At 47.8% G+C, this 12,292-nt stretch overlaps 1 protein-coding gene across 1 annotated transcript; it reads left to right on the forward strand.

Moving 5' to 3' along the window:
- The first annotated feature begins 1,029 nt into the window (after positions 1 to 1,029).
- Positions 1,030 to 11,970, forward strand: zmp:0000001088 (trypsin-3). The gene is made up of 5 exons (XM_063890101.1): positions 1,030 to 1,084; positions 2,737 to 2,887; positions 8,628 to 8,769; positions 10,357 to 10,623; positions 10,874 to 11,970. Exons 1-5 carry the CDS (start codon positions 1,030 to 1,032, stop codon positions 11,042 to 11,044), a joined length of 786 nt encoding a protein of 261 aa, XP_063746171.1. The 3' UTR covers positions 11,045 to 11,970.
- The last annotated feature ends 322 nt before the right edge of the window (positions 11,971 to 12,292 follow it).

Here is a 12,292-nt window from a genome sequence, read left to right on the forward strand (position 1 = left end):
GAGAACAATCAGAGGTACAGGGCCGGTACGACCTCTGTACCTCAGTGCTCGTACCTGCCCTGTACCTCAGAGAACAATTAGAGGTACAGGGCCGGTACGACCTCTGTACCTCAGTGCTCGTACCGGCCCTGTACAAATCAAGATTTCGGATTATGATTCTGCAGGAACAGGTAGAAATAAACCATATTAAAATGGAAATGGTATTCCAGAGTAAAAAGTATACAATTTGACCGTGAAGGTAAAATATCTATAAACTATCTGACAAACAAAATAAAACACTCATCAGCTGACAAGCAGCGATTCGCCTGACCTGGGGTCAGACCGGGGGAAGACAGAACCAGTGGAGTATCTTCTGCGTAGCTGTGCTAGGAGAAGCCATTACAGCGAGTGAGAGCCGATTGGTGTATGGAGAGAAAAGGAGGGGCCCAGGACGGAGCCCTGAGGGACCCCATTGGGGAAGGGTTATCTAATGCCTACTTTTGGTGAATTTAGGAGAAATCTGTCGATACAAGTGAACAGGATTCAGATCTCCAACGTTTTTGAGATACGAGCAAAAGGTCAGAACTCACAAAGAATTTCCCTCTCAGTCAGATCTCAAGAGAAACTCTCCGGTGGCCTCGTCTGTAAGAGACAAATGATTATGCTTTTGGATGTTTTATCTCCACGAGTTTGAAAAAAGACACGTTATACATCACAAGTCTCAAAACGTTCACCTTCAAAATGTCCCTTAAAGAGACACGTATCAACCAAGAGGATGCAAAATAAAACGATCACAAAAAGACTCACAACACAATGACTAAAGTGTGTGTGTGTGTGGGGGGGGGGGGGGCATGTCACCAGGAAATTATAGATGCATGCTTCACCTTTGAGTGCTTCCAGTAAAATGGTGTAAAGGTGAGACTGCTGGGAGCTTCAATTATACATCCTCCAGGACGAGGAGGTGACAGAGGAGACGGAAACTATCAGAAACCTGAGCGTGCATCACATTCAGGTGAGCTGCACACAGGTGAGCTGCTTCACTGTCTGATCATGGACCTGCCATCTTTACTGCTCTGCGTCCTGCTGCACGTCCTGGCCGTCCACTGTGAGTACTTTTATAAACAGATTTTACATTAAAGAGTCTCTGGGTTGCAGTTCCTCTTGTAATCACAGTGTAGAATAGTTCCGAACAGATTGAAAAATGTCCGAAGGTGAAGTGTTTAGATCTCCAAAGATGTTCCCTGTAATATATTGGAGAGGCTGGAAACACTGTGAGCCGTTCTGCAGGGAAACAATGGTTCTTGTTGATACACAAATCAATGACTCGACTAACAGCTGAGCACGGGTTGGATGCGTTTACATCCTGATATTTCGGTTGATAAATTGTCATTGACTGTGTTTTAGCATCCCTTCTCTCCCTGTTTTAAGAGTGTCAGGAGAGGCTCTTCAGTCCTGGCTCCCCCCGAGGCGCTCTCTGATCCAGAGCCACAGATTTAATCACAGATCACACTGACAGGAATAAGAGAAGCGCAGATCAGACTAAAAATGAGCTGATTTCTGTTTGAAACCGGACTCTGCACAATTCTTTTTCAGCTATTTTCCAGGTTCAGCTTTGTGTTTGGAAAGTGAGGAAAAGCTTTATTTTGGTTTAAAAAGTGCAGATTTTCTCCCAACATTGATCAGAAATCCTTCATTTGTTGCACTAAAACAAAGGGAAGAATAGAAAAGCAGGATTAGATAATAAATAAAAAAGACAGACACACGATTCAAAAAGTTAAGAAACACCCTAAACAATAAGTGTCCGCATGAGCAGGCAGGAGTAATACAAACCATTCAGTTTAGGAGTTACACCTCCAGCTGAAGGACATCAAAGATATCTGTGTGAGATGAAGAGCTTTTAACGTAAAGGTCAGTAAAAGTGTGTCTTTTCACCAGAAGAACCTGAAACCTGGGGAACAACAGACCAAACAATACAAAAACAAAGAGTCGTCGCAGCTAACGCCCGCTTTTGTGCCACGGCAATTATTCCACAAAGATAACACGAGAAAGGAGACCCGATCAAATCTGTGGCTCACAGACCTCTGGGACTGAACAGAAAACACTGATGAGATGCTGAGGATGTGTGTGTGTGCGTGCGTGCGTGCGTGTGTGTACTAGAGTTACGGTTTAGCTCCTGACACGTAACACGGCTGCTAATTATATCCCTGCTCTGAATCCAGGACAGCCGGCATTTGATTTTTAATTTCTGGGTCGAGTGTTGAATATGAAACCTGAATAATTGTCTGATTTATTTTAATTGTAGAACATAGATCTCCTCAGAGAGGTGTCCTCGATGGTAGCCGGGGAACTCTGAAGAATAAAGGGACTTATTATTTGTATAAATCACAACTCTTTTTATGAGCCCTAATGAGTGCGCTGGTTCAATATGTTACCTAGTAAACTTCCAACACTCCTGTCTACTGCTATTCAAGATTCAAACACTGGGAAAGGAACCCAAAAGTGACAGCAGAGCTTCAGCTCATCGGGTTTAAAGAAAGACATTTGCATCCAGCCCAAAGGTTTCAAGGAACACCAAAGCTGACACTTAGAAGGGACTTTCAGATCCGGACGTCACTGGTCGGTGCGATCTGCTGGTTGGTTCCTTCATGGCTGTGCTGTTGCTGACGTTGCAGCTGCAGTAATCCCTGCTCACTCCCGGTGGTCAGCGAGGTGTGTTCCTCTCTGTGAATCCTCCTCTTTCTCTCCTGTGTGCCACAGGTCAGACGGCTCGGATCGTGGGAGGCTACGCTCCGGTGCCGTACTTCATAAAGTACATGGTTTCCATCCAGACCATGCAGAGGCAGCATCGGTGTGGGGGGGCGCTTATCAACAAGTACTGGGTCCTCACCGCCGCACACTGCAACATCGGGTCAGATTCATTTATGATTATGTATCATTTAAATCTACTCAGTACCTACGGTGGCCCACAGGGCCAGAACTCCTCCATCAGGAGGAACAGCTTCAGAGAGGATGCAGAAACAGAAACTCAGATCAGAACTCAGAAACATCTGCAGCAGCTACAGAACATTCAGTCCCCTGGTCTCCAGCTGTGTGCGTCTCTCTTTAGTGTCCCCTGGTCTCCAGCTGTGTGCGTCTCTCTGTAGTGTCCCCTGGTCTCCAGCTGTGTGCGTCTCTCTTTAGTGTCCCCTGGTCTCCAGCTGTGTGCGTCTCTCTGTAGTGTCCCCTGGTCTCCAGCTGTGTGCGTCTCTCTTTAGTGTCCCCTGGTCTCCAGCTGTGTGCGTCTCTCTTTAGTGTCCCCTGGTCTCCAGCAGCTACAGAACATTCAGTCCCCTGGTCTCCAGCTGTGTGCGTCTCTCTTTAGTGTCCCCTGGTCTCCAGCTGTGTGCGTCTCTCTTTAGTGTCCCCTGGTCTCCAGCTGTGTGCATCTCTCTGTAGTGTCCCCTGGTCTCCAGCTGTGTGCGTCTCTCTTTAGTGTCCCCTGGTCTCCAGCTGTGTGCGTCTCTCTTTAGTGTCCCCTGGTCTCCAGCTGTGTGCGTCTCTCTTTAGTGTCCCCTGGTCTCCAGCTGTGTGCGTCTCTCTTTAGTGTCCCCTGGTCTCCAGCTGTGTGCGTCTCTCTTTAGTGTCCCCTGGTCTCCAGCTGTGTGCGTCTCTCTTTAGTGTCCCCTGGTCTCCAGCTGTGTGCATCTCTCTGTAGTGTCCCCTGGTCTCCAGCTGTGTGCGTCTCTCTGTAGTGTCCCCTGGTCTCCAGCTGTGTGCATCTCTCTGTAGTGTCCCCTGGTCTCCAGCTGTGTGCGTCTCTCTGTAGTGTCCCCTGGTCTCCAGCTGTGTGCGTCTCTCTTTAGTGTCCCCTGGTCTCCAGCTGTGTGCGTCTCTCTGTAGTGTCCCCTGGTCTCCAGCTGTGTGCGTCTCTCTTTAGTGTCCCCTGGTCTCCAGCTGTGTGCGTCTCTCTGTAGTGTCCCCTGGTCTCCAGCTGTGTGCGTCTCTCTGTAGTGTCCCCTGGTCTCCAGCTGTGTGCATCTCTCTGTAGTGTCCCCTGTTCTCCAGCTGTGTGCGTCTCTCTGTAGTGTCCCCTGGTCTCCAGCTGTGTGCGTCTCTCTGTAGTGTCCCCTGGTCTCCAGCTGTGTGCATCTCTCTGTAGTGTCCCCTGGTCTCCAGCTGTGTGCATCTCTCTGTAGTGTCCCCTGGTCTCCAGCTGTGTGCGTCTCTCTGTAGTGTCCCCTGGTCTCCAGCTGTGTGCGTCTCTCTTTAGTGTCCCCTGGTCTCCAGCTGTGTGCGTCTCTCTTTAGTGTCCCCTGGTCTCCAGCTGTGTGTGTCTCTCTTTAGTGTCCCCTGGTCTCCAGCTGTGTGCGTCTCTCTTTAGTGTCCCCTGGTCTCCAGCTGTGTGCATCTCTCTGTAGTGTCCCCTGGTCTCCAGCTGTGTGCATCTCTCTGTAGTGTCCCCTGGTCTCCAGCTGTGTGCGTCTCTCTTTAGTGTCCCCTGGTCTCCAGCTGTGTGCGTCTCTCTTTAGTGTCCCCTGGTCTCCAGCTGTGTGCGTCTCTCTTTAGTGTCCCCTGGTCTCAAGCTGTGTGCGTCTCTCTTTAGTGTCCCCTGGTCTCCAGCTGTGTGCGTCTCTCTTTAGTGTCCCCTGGTCTCCAGCTGTGTGCGTCTCTCTTTAGTGTCCCCTGGTCTCCAGCTGTGTGCGTCTCTCTTTAGTGTCCCCTGGTCTCCAGCTGTGTGCGTCTCTCTTTAGTGTCCCCTGGTCTCCAGCTGTGTGCGTCTCTCTTTAGTGTCCCCTGTCTCCAGCTGTGTGCGTCTCTCTTTAGTGTCCCCTGGTCTCCAGCTGTGTGCGTCTCTCTTTAGTGTCCCCTGGTCTCCAGCTGTGTGTGTTTCTCTTTAGTGTCCCCTAGTCTCAAGCTGTGTGCGTCTCTCTTTAGTGTCCCCTGGTCTCCAGCTGTGTGCGTCTCTCTTTAGTGTCCCCTGTCTCCAGCTGTGTGCGTCTCTCTTTAGTGTCCCCTGGTCTCCAGCTGTGTGCGTCTCTCTTTAGTGTCCCCTGGTCTCCAGCTGTGTGTGTTTCTCTTTAGTGTCCCCTGGTCTCCAGTTGTGTGCGTCTCTCTTTAGTGTCCCCTAGTCTCAAGCTGTGTGCGTCTCTCTGTAGTGTCCCCTGGTCTCCAGTTGTGTGCGTCTCTCTTTAGTGTCCCCTGGTCTCCAGCTGTGTGCGTCTCTCTTTAGTGTCCCCTGTCTCCAGCTGTGTGCGTCTCTCTTTAGTGTCCCTTGGTCTCCAGCTGTGTGCGTCTCTCTTTAGTGTCCCTTGGTCTCCAGCTGTGTGCGTCTCTCTTTAGTGTCCCCTGGTCTCCAGCTGTGTGCGTCTCTCTTTAGTGTCCCCTGTCTCCAGCTGTGTGCGTCTCTCTTTAGTGTCCCCTGTCTCCAGCTGTGTGCGTCTCTCTTTAGTGTCCCCTGGTCTCCAGCTGTGTGCGTCTTTCTTTAGTGTCCCCTGGTCTCCAGCTGTGTGCGTCTCTCTTTAGTGTCCCCTGGTCTCCAGCTGTGTGCGTCTCTCTTTAGTGTCCCCTGTCTCCAGCTGTGTGCGTCTCTCTTTAGTGTTCCCTGGTCTCCAGCTGTGTGTGTTTCTCTTTAGTGTCCCCTGGTCTCCAGTTGTGTGCGTCTCTCTTTAGTGTCCCCTGGTCTCCAGCTGTGTGCGTCTCTCTTTAGTGTTCCCTGGTCTCCAGCTGTGTGCGTCTCTCTTTAGTGTCCCCTGGTCTCCAGCTGTGTGCGTCTCTCTTTAGTGTCCCCTGGTCTCCGTTGTGTTTGGAGCTTCTTGCAGCGTTTGGTTTCTGCAGCTTTCAGTAAACTGCTCATGTTTCCTCTGCTGAATGTTCTCTAGATGCTGCTGCAGATGTTCCTGCATGTGTTGAAGAGCTGCTGCAGATGTTCCTGCATGTGTTGAAGAGCTGCTGCAGATGTTTCTGCATGTGTTGAAGAGCTGCTGCAGATGTTTCTGCATGTGTTGAAGAGCTGCTGCAGATGTTTCTGCATGTGTTGAAGAGCTGCTGCAGATGTTCCTGCATGTGTTGAAGAGCTGCTGCAGATGTTTCTGCATGTGTTGAAGAGCTGCTGCAGATGTTCCTGCATGAGTTGAAGAGCTGCTGCAGATGTTCCTGCATGTGTTGAAGAGCTGCTGCAGATGTTTCTGCATGTGTTGAAGAGCTGCTGCAGATGTTCCTGCATGAGTTGAAGAGCTGCTGCAGATGTTCCTGCATGTGTTGAAGAGCTGCTGCAGATGTTTCTGCATGAGTTCTGATCTGAGTTTCAGTATCTGCATCCTCTCTGAAGCTGCAGCACGTTCCTCTGATGGAAGAGGTTGGATCATTGTAGCTCATTAGCGCCTGTCAACACCAAGTTCCCATACATTCAGGGTACTTCAGTGTAATGCTTCAAACCTGGGTCTAAAGGCTTCGTACCTTGGTTTTAACAGAGCTGGGTCACAGGACCCTGCACGCCTTTGTGTCCTGATGTGACTCTTCTCTGTAAAGAAGTCGACACAACAATAAAGTGAGACGGCCCGTTGACGTGTGATGACTCCAACTGGACTGCTCTGCGTGTAAACGGTCCGGTGGTTACAGGATCTCTTGAGAACATCCCGTATCAGATAACGGGAACAATGGAGCTCTGCGGTCCGAACGTGAATCCGACACAAGAACAGCTCGAGGCGTCTCTTACCTCACGGGGAGCACAGAAACATCTGCTCTGAAAGAAGCAGTTATTGGATTCAATCACTCTGCACATGTTCAGGCTCAACACTTCAACACAGACATGCAGGGTCCATATGTTTGTGCTGTGCAAGTGTGTAGATAAAAACAACAACAATTGATCTGTTTCTTCCATTTCTAATCTCACAAATGACTCCGCCCCCGGGGTTTTTACCAGCAGTACAGCAACAACAACCTCTGTCTTTAGACTAGGGTTGCAAAGGGGTGGAACATTGTCATGGGAAGTTAAGCTGGGGAATTTTGGAAATATTCTATATTGGAAACTTTCCATGGGAATAATGGGAATTGATGCAATGTCAGGAACAGATATATAAATAGTTAGGCTTACTTAACAACTGGAACGATCTTCAAAACAGCTTGCAGGAGGCAGATAAAAACAGCATCACATTTGAGGTAGCTAGCAGCTTTATGAGAGTGCCTCATAGATGGTAAATGAAGGGATGCTAGCTACGGCTTATTTAGCATCTAAGTGATCAGCTAGCTATCCACTGAATGCATCTGTATGTGATATTTGCAATTTAACATAAAATAAATACATCCCCCCATAATACCATCAAACCTTACTTCACTTTGTGTAGTCCACAGGTTACAATGTGTGGCTTCAATACTCTTGTGCTTTGGGCTCAAAAGTGTGGTCCAGTCTTCTAGAAATCCTATGTGCATGTGATTGAGGAATGGCATGGATATACTTGAATGGCATCTGTTTGTTTTAGTCAAGACTGTGCTAAAATATACTATATTTAAGTTCCCTATGAAGAGCCAACCTTCAATTAGGAAAATGTCCAGTTTATTTCCGTTTATTTATTTTATAACTCCCATGGAAAGTTTCCATCTTTGAAAATTCCCGGAATTTTGCAACCCTATTTTAGATCCTCAAATCAATACATAAAAACCAACGCGGAAACTTCTGATGTCTGAAGGGTGAATCTATGAACTGTTCACATATAATGCGAAGAACATTGAATGAAATCTGACGTCTTCCAGGCGTGCCGCCGCCTTCTGTCTGTTGTGGTTAGTCCAAACTCAAGTATTTAGCCATTACAAACTAATGGTTTCTGTGTAGTGAGTAAAGCACCAACAGGAAAGGATCACATTTAGCATGTTTGAAATGTGATTTAAAAAAGGAAAATCTCATTCTAATGCCATAGAGCATTCTGTGAGAGGTTTTCTTAATTAGTAGAAGTTTGTTTAATCAAAGCAAACAAAAAGCCTGTGGTGTTAACAGGGTCATGATTTTAGTTTTGTGTGATTCCTGTTTTATTTTGAAATTCTATTCTCATTGTGTCTTGTCCTGTCTTCCTTCCTGTGTTTTCCTCCTGTCTGGTTGTGTTCACCTGTTCCCCCTGTGTGTATAACTAGTTACTCTGCCATTTGGATTATGCAATGCCTAAATGCAATTTCAAAATAAAACAGGAAACTACAAAAGCAGCACACAGGATCATCTGCGTAGAGTCGAATCTGATCAGAACGACCTACAGTTTAAACAAACAAGAGCCCAATTCCTTTTCATTTCAATAACATAACGAGTCAATTATCTTTGAACTTCTAACGAGCTACGATGACACGAGCCCTGTAGCTCAAATCAATCTCTCATTACACATGTATTCGTCGCTCTTGGTGCTCACTACAGAAGCCCATGTGAAGAATTGAGGTTATTTTTAAGGGATTTTTGCCTTTAATTCACAGTTGAACACAGAAAACTTCACCACAGCCACAGATTCGGCTCTAATAAAAACACCTCCATGGTATGGTGCAGTCTATACACGTCCTGGTGCTCAGTCCCCTCTGTCCACAGAAACATCAGAGCTACATCTTGCTAAAAATGATTTAAGCAGCACTTTTCAGTCATTTTAATCCACACTATGGCGTATATCTGCACTAAACCTACCTACATGTCTCCGCAGGGTGAACAAGATGATGATAGTAGCAGGAGATTATTCTCTGGCCATCTATGAAGGCACAGAGCAACAAATCCTGCCCCAGCTGCTGGTGCCCCACCCCGGATACAACAGCAACAACACTGACAGCGACATCATGCTTATCAAGGTACAAAGTCAAAGGTTTCTGATGTGTGTTTGGTTGTTATCTTGACATAATGTCTGAGGTTAACACAAGCTGAGGAGACTTTAATATTTTGTTCTCCCACATTTAATACGTCAGTCAATACTCCACTGGTGGATTTAAAAACGTTGCTAACAAGAGTCTAAATGAGACGACTCAACGCCATCACCCTAAACATTAGCCTCCTTTAGCTTAGCGGTGGTGACGTGAAGTCATGTGACCGTGCTGTAGTTCCTTTATAGCCCAACATTAGCCTCCTTTAGCTTAGCGGTGGTGACGTGAAGTCATGTGACCGTGCTGCAGTTCCTTTATAGCCCAACATTAGCCGCCTTTAGCTTAGCGGTGGTGACCGTGAAGTCATGTGACCGTGCTGCAGTTCCTTTATAGCCCAACATTAGCCTCCTTTAGCTTAGCGGTGGTGACGTGAAGTCATGTGACCGTGCTGTAGTTCCTTTATAGCCCAACATTAGCCTCCTTTAGCTTAGCGGTGGTGACGTGAAGTCATGTGACCGTGCTGCAGTTCCTTTATAGCCCAACATTAGCCGCCTTTAGCTTAGCGGTGGTGACGTGAAGTCATGTGACCGTGCTGCAGTTCCTTTATAGCCCAACATTAGCCGCCTTTAGCTTAGCGGTGGTGACGTGAAGTCATGTGACCGTGCTGTAGTTCCTTTATAGCCCAACATTAGCCGCCTTTAGCTTAGCGGTGGTGACGTGAAGTCATGTGACCGTGCTGCAGTTCCTTTATAGCCCAACATTAGCCTCCTTTAGCTTAGCAGGGGTGACGTGAAGTCATGTGACCGTGCTGTAGTTCCTTTATAGCCCAACATTTGCCTCCTTTAGCTTAGCAGGGGTGACGTGAAGTCATGTGACCGTGCTGTAGTTCCTTTATAACCCAACATTAGCCTCCTTTAGCTTAGCATTGGTGACATGAAGTCATGTGACCGTGCTGTAGTTCCTTTATAGCCCAACATTAGCCTCCTTTAGCTTAGCATTGGTGACGTGAAGTCATGTGACCGTGCTGTAGTTCCTTTTTAGCCCAACATTAGCCTCCTTTAGCTTAGCATTGGTGACATGAAGTCATGTGACCGTGCTGCAGTTCCTTTTTAGCCCAACATTAGCCTCCTTTAGCTTAGCATTGGTGACGTGAAGTCATGTGACCGTGCTGTAGTTCCTTTTTAGCCCAACATTAGCCTCCTTTAGCTTAGCATTGGTGACATGAAGTCATGTGACCGTGCTGCAGTTCCTTTTTAGCCCAACATTAGCCTCCTTTAGCTTAGCGGTGGTAACGTGAAGTCATGTGACCGTGCTGTAGTTCCTTTATAGCCCAACATTAGCCTCCTTTAGCTTAGCATTGGTGACTTTACTTCAGGAATCATTCAGAGGTGTTAGCAGTCGGAGGTTTGTTTGACACAGAGAATATCTTCTGACATAATCCAAAGTCACACAGAGGAATCCCATTGGACGAGGGAGATGCTGCCTTAAAGGAACCAACACAGACATCCCTGCACTACTGAATTATTGTTCATACTCCATCTGTCCCTGTTTACTGACCACCCTGACCCCCCCCTGTAGCTGAAGGCTCCGGTCTACCTGAACAGCTACGTCTCCATCGCCCTGCTGCCCCGACATGGCGCCTCCATCGCGGAGGGCCGTATGTGCCGGGTGTCAGGGTGGGGTTACACCAGCCCCACCGGGGGTCAGATCCCCTCCACCCTGCGCACCGCCACGCTGCCCATCGTCTCCTCAGAAACATGCAACAGCAGCGAGTCGTTCGCCGGCAGAATCACGGAGAACATGATCTGCGCAGGGTTCAGCACCGGGGGGAGGGACGCCTGTAAGGTGAGGGCTTCACTGAACCTGTGGAGATACTTCCATCCACGCTGTACTCCTACCTGCAGAGAGCAACCCGTCGGGACAGCACTCGATAGAGGCCGAGCTCATGCAGCCTACAATCACAAAGCATATTGGTGTTTATAGTTTAACATTTCAGGGACTGACTGTTTCCGTCTCGTACAATACCGAGGCTGTCCGTAGAGTTTGCTCTGCAGTAAGTCTTACAGGAAGTCATTCTAATACCTCTCTGTTTCAGGGGGACTCCGGGGGTCCTCTTGTTTGTGAGGGCCGGATCTACGGCCTGGTTTCTTGGGGCAAGGGGTGTGCGGACCCCCAGTATCCTGGAGTCTACACAGCCGTGTCCAAGTTCCGCAGGTGGATAGACAACACCATCTTCAGCTACTACAGCCGCTGCACACGAGAGTGACGGCGCTACTGACATCCAATCACACATTAGGTCTTCATTTGAATTCTGTCATGTATTTGTTTGAATAGTTGATATTTCTGGAACAAGTTGAGGCTTTATGTGCCGGGTATTTGCTGGTGCTAAGCTAAGCTAGCTACGTATCAGCTGCTTGATTACTGGTGTCATTAAGGGGTGGGATGTCAGCCTTCAGAGGCCACCGAACCACTGCCCATTTAACTCACCTGAGAACATTAACAGCGGCTGACATCATTCAAAGTAGAATATTTCATCATGGCTGTTGTTGATCTGTTTAAAGCAGAAACTCAACGAGCGAAGCATGATCCACCAACTTCCTGCGGAGGCCGTCAGGTGCTAACGTGCTACAACAACCCAGACCTCTTCCACCAGGAGGAACGAGCAGCAGATATCAAATCAATCCTGAACGTCACCAACCGGTCCCCAGCTGTGTGCGTCTCTCTTTAGTGTCCCCTGGTCTCCAGCTGTGTGCGTCTCTCTTTAGTGTCCCCTGGTCTCCAGCTGTGTGCGTCTCTCTTTAGTGTCCCCTGGTCTCCAGCTGTGTGCGTCTCTCTTTAGTGTCCCCTGGTCTCCAGCTGTGTGCGTCTCTCTTTAGTGTCCCCTGGTCTCCGTTGTGTTGGAGCTTCTTGCAGCGTTTGGTTTCTGCAGCTTTTAGTAAACTGCTCATGTTTCCTCTGCTGAATGTTCTCTAGATGCTGCATGTGTTGAAGAGCTGCTGCAGATGTTCCTGCATGAGGTTTGATTTGAGTTTCTGTTTCTGCATCCTCTCTGAAGCTGTTCCTCCTGATGGAGGAGTTCTGGACATAGAAGCGCATTAGCAACTGTCGGCCTCAGTCATTTCCCTCTGGCTAAATTAAAAGGACACATTAACCACATTAACCACATCATCAAGAATGAGGTGCCATATTTTAAACCCCTGCTCATGGAGAACCTTTAGAAGTGCTCTAAGCAGAGTGCATGCACACTTTAACATCAGAGATTATCTGTAAATATAACGCAATCAGATCCAGAAGTCCTGCAGAGCGAGTGAATCAATCCTTACTTTGGTTAGGACATAAGAAAACTGGACTTTCAATGAAATCAAATCTTTGTATATTTGATGATAAAAGCTTCACAAGTCTAAACATTTCTGTTGATTCTTGAGAAAATAAAAAGCTAATTTAAAGATTGTTGGACTCCAGGAAATCGTGGTTGGCCTTTTTGAATTGTTCTCAATAATCACTGAATAATTGA

Source organism: Eleginops maclovinus, chromosome 1 (genome assembly GCF_036324505.1).
Source record: "Eleginops maclovinus isolate JMC-PN-2008 ecotype Puerto Natales chromosome 1, JC_Emac_rtc_rv5, whole genome shotgun sequence".
In the NCBI taxonomy this organism is placed as follows: Eukaryota; Metazoa; Chordata; class Actinopteri; order Perciformes; family Eleginopidae; genus Eleginops; species Eleginops maclovinus.

Excerpts from the sequence above, each read along its gene's own strand:
- zmp:0000001088 (XM_063890101.1), top strand. The coding sequence starts at position 1,030 with ATGGACCTGCCATCTTTACTGCTCTGCGTCCTGCTGCACGTCCTGGCC. Across the intron at positions 2,888-8,627 it reads GCCGCACACTGCAACATCGG|GGTGAACAAGATGATGATAG; the intron begins GTCAGATTCATT and ends ATGTCTCCGCAG. Across the intron at positions 10,624-10,873 it reads GGGGGAGGGACGCCTGTAAG|GGGGACTCCGGGGGTCCTCT; the intron begins GTGAGGGCTTCA and ends TCTCTGTTTCAG.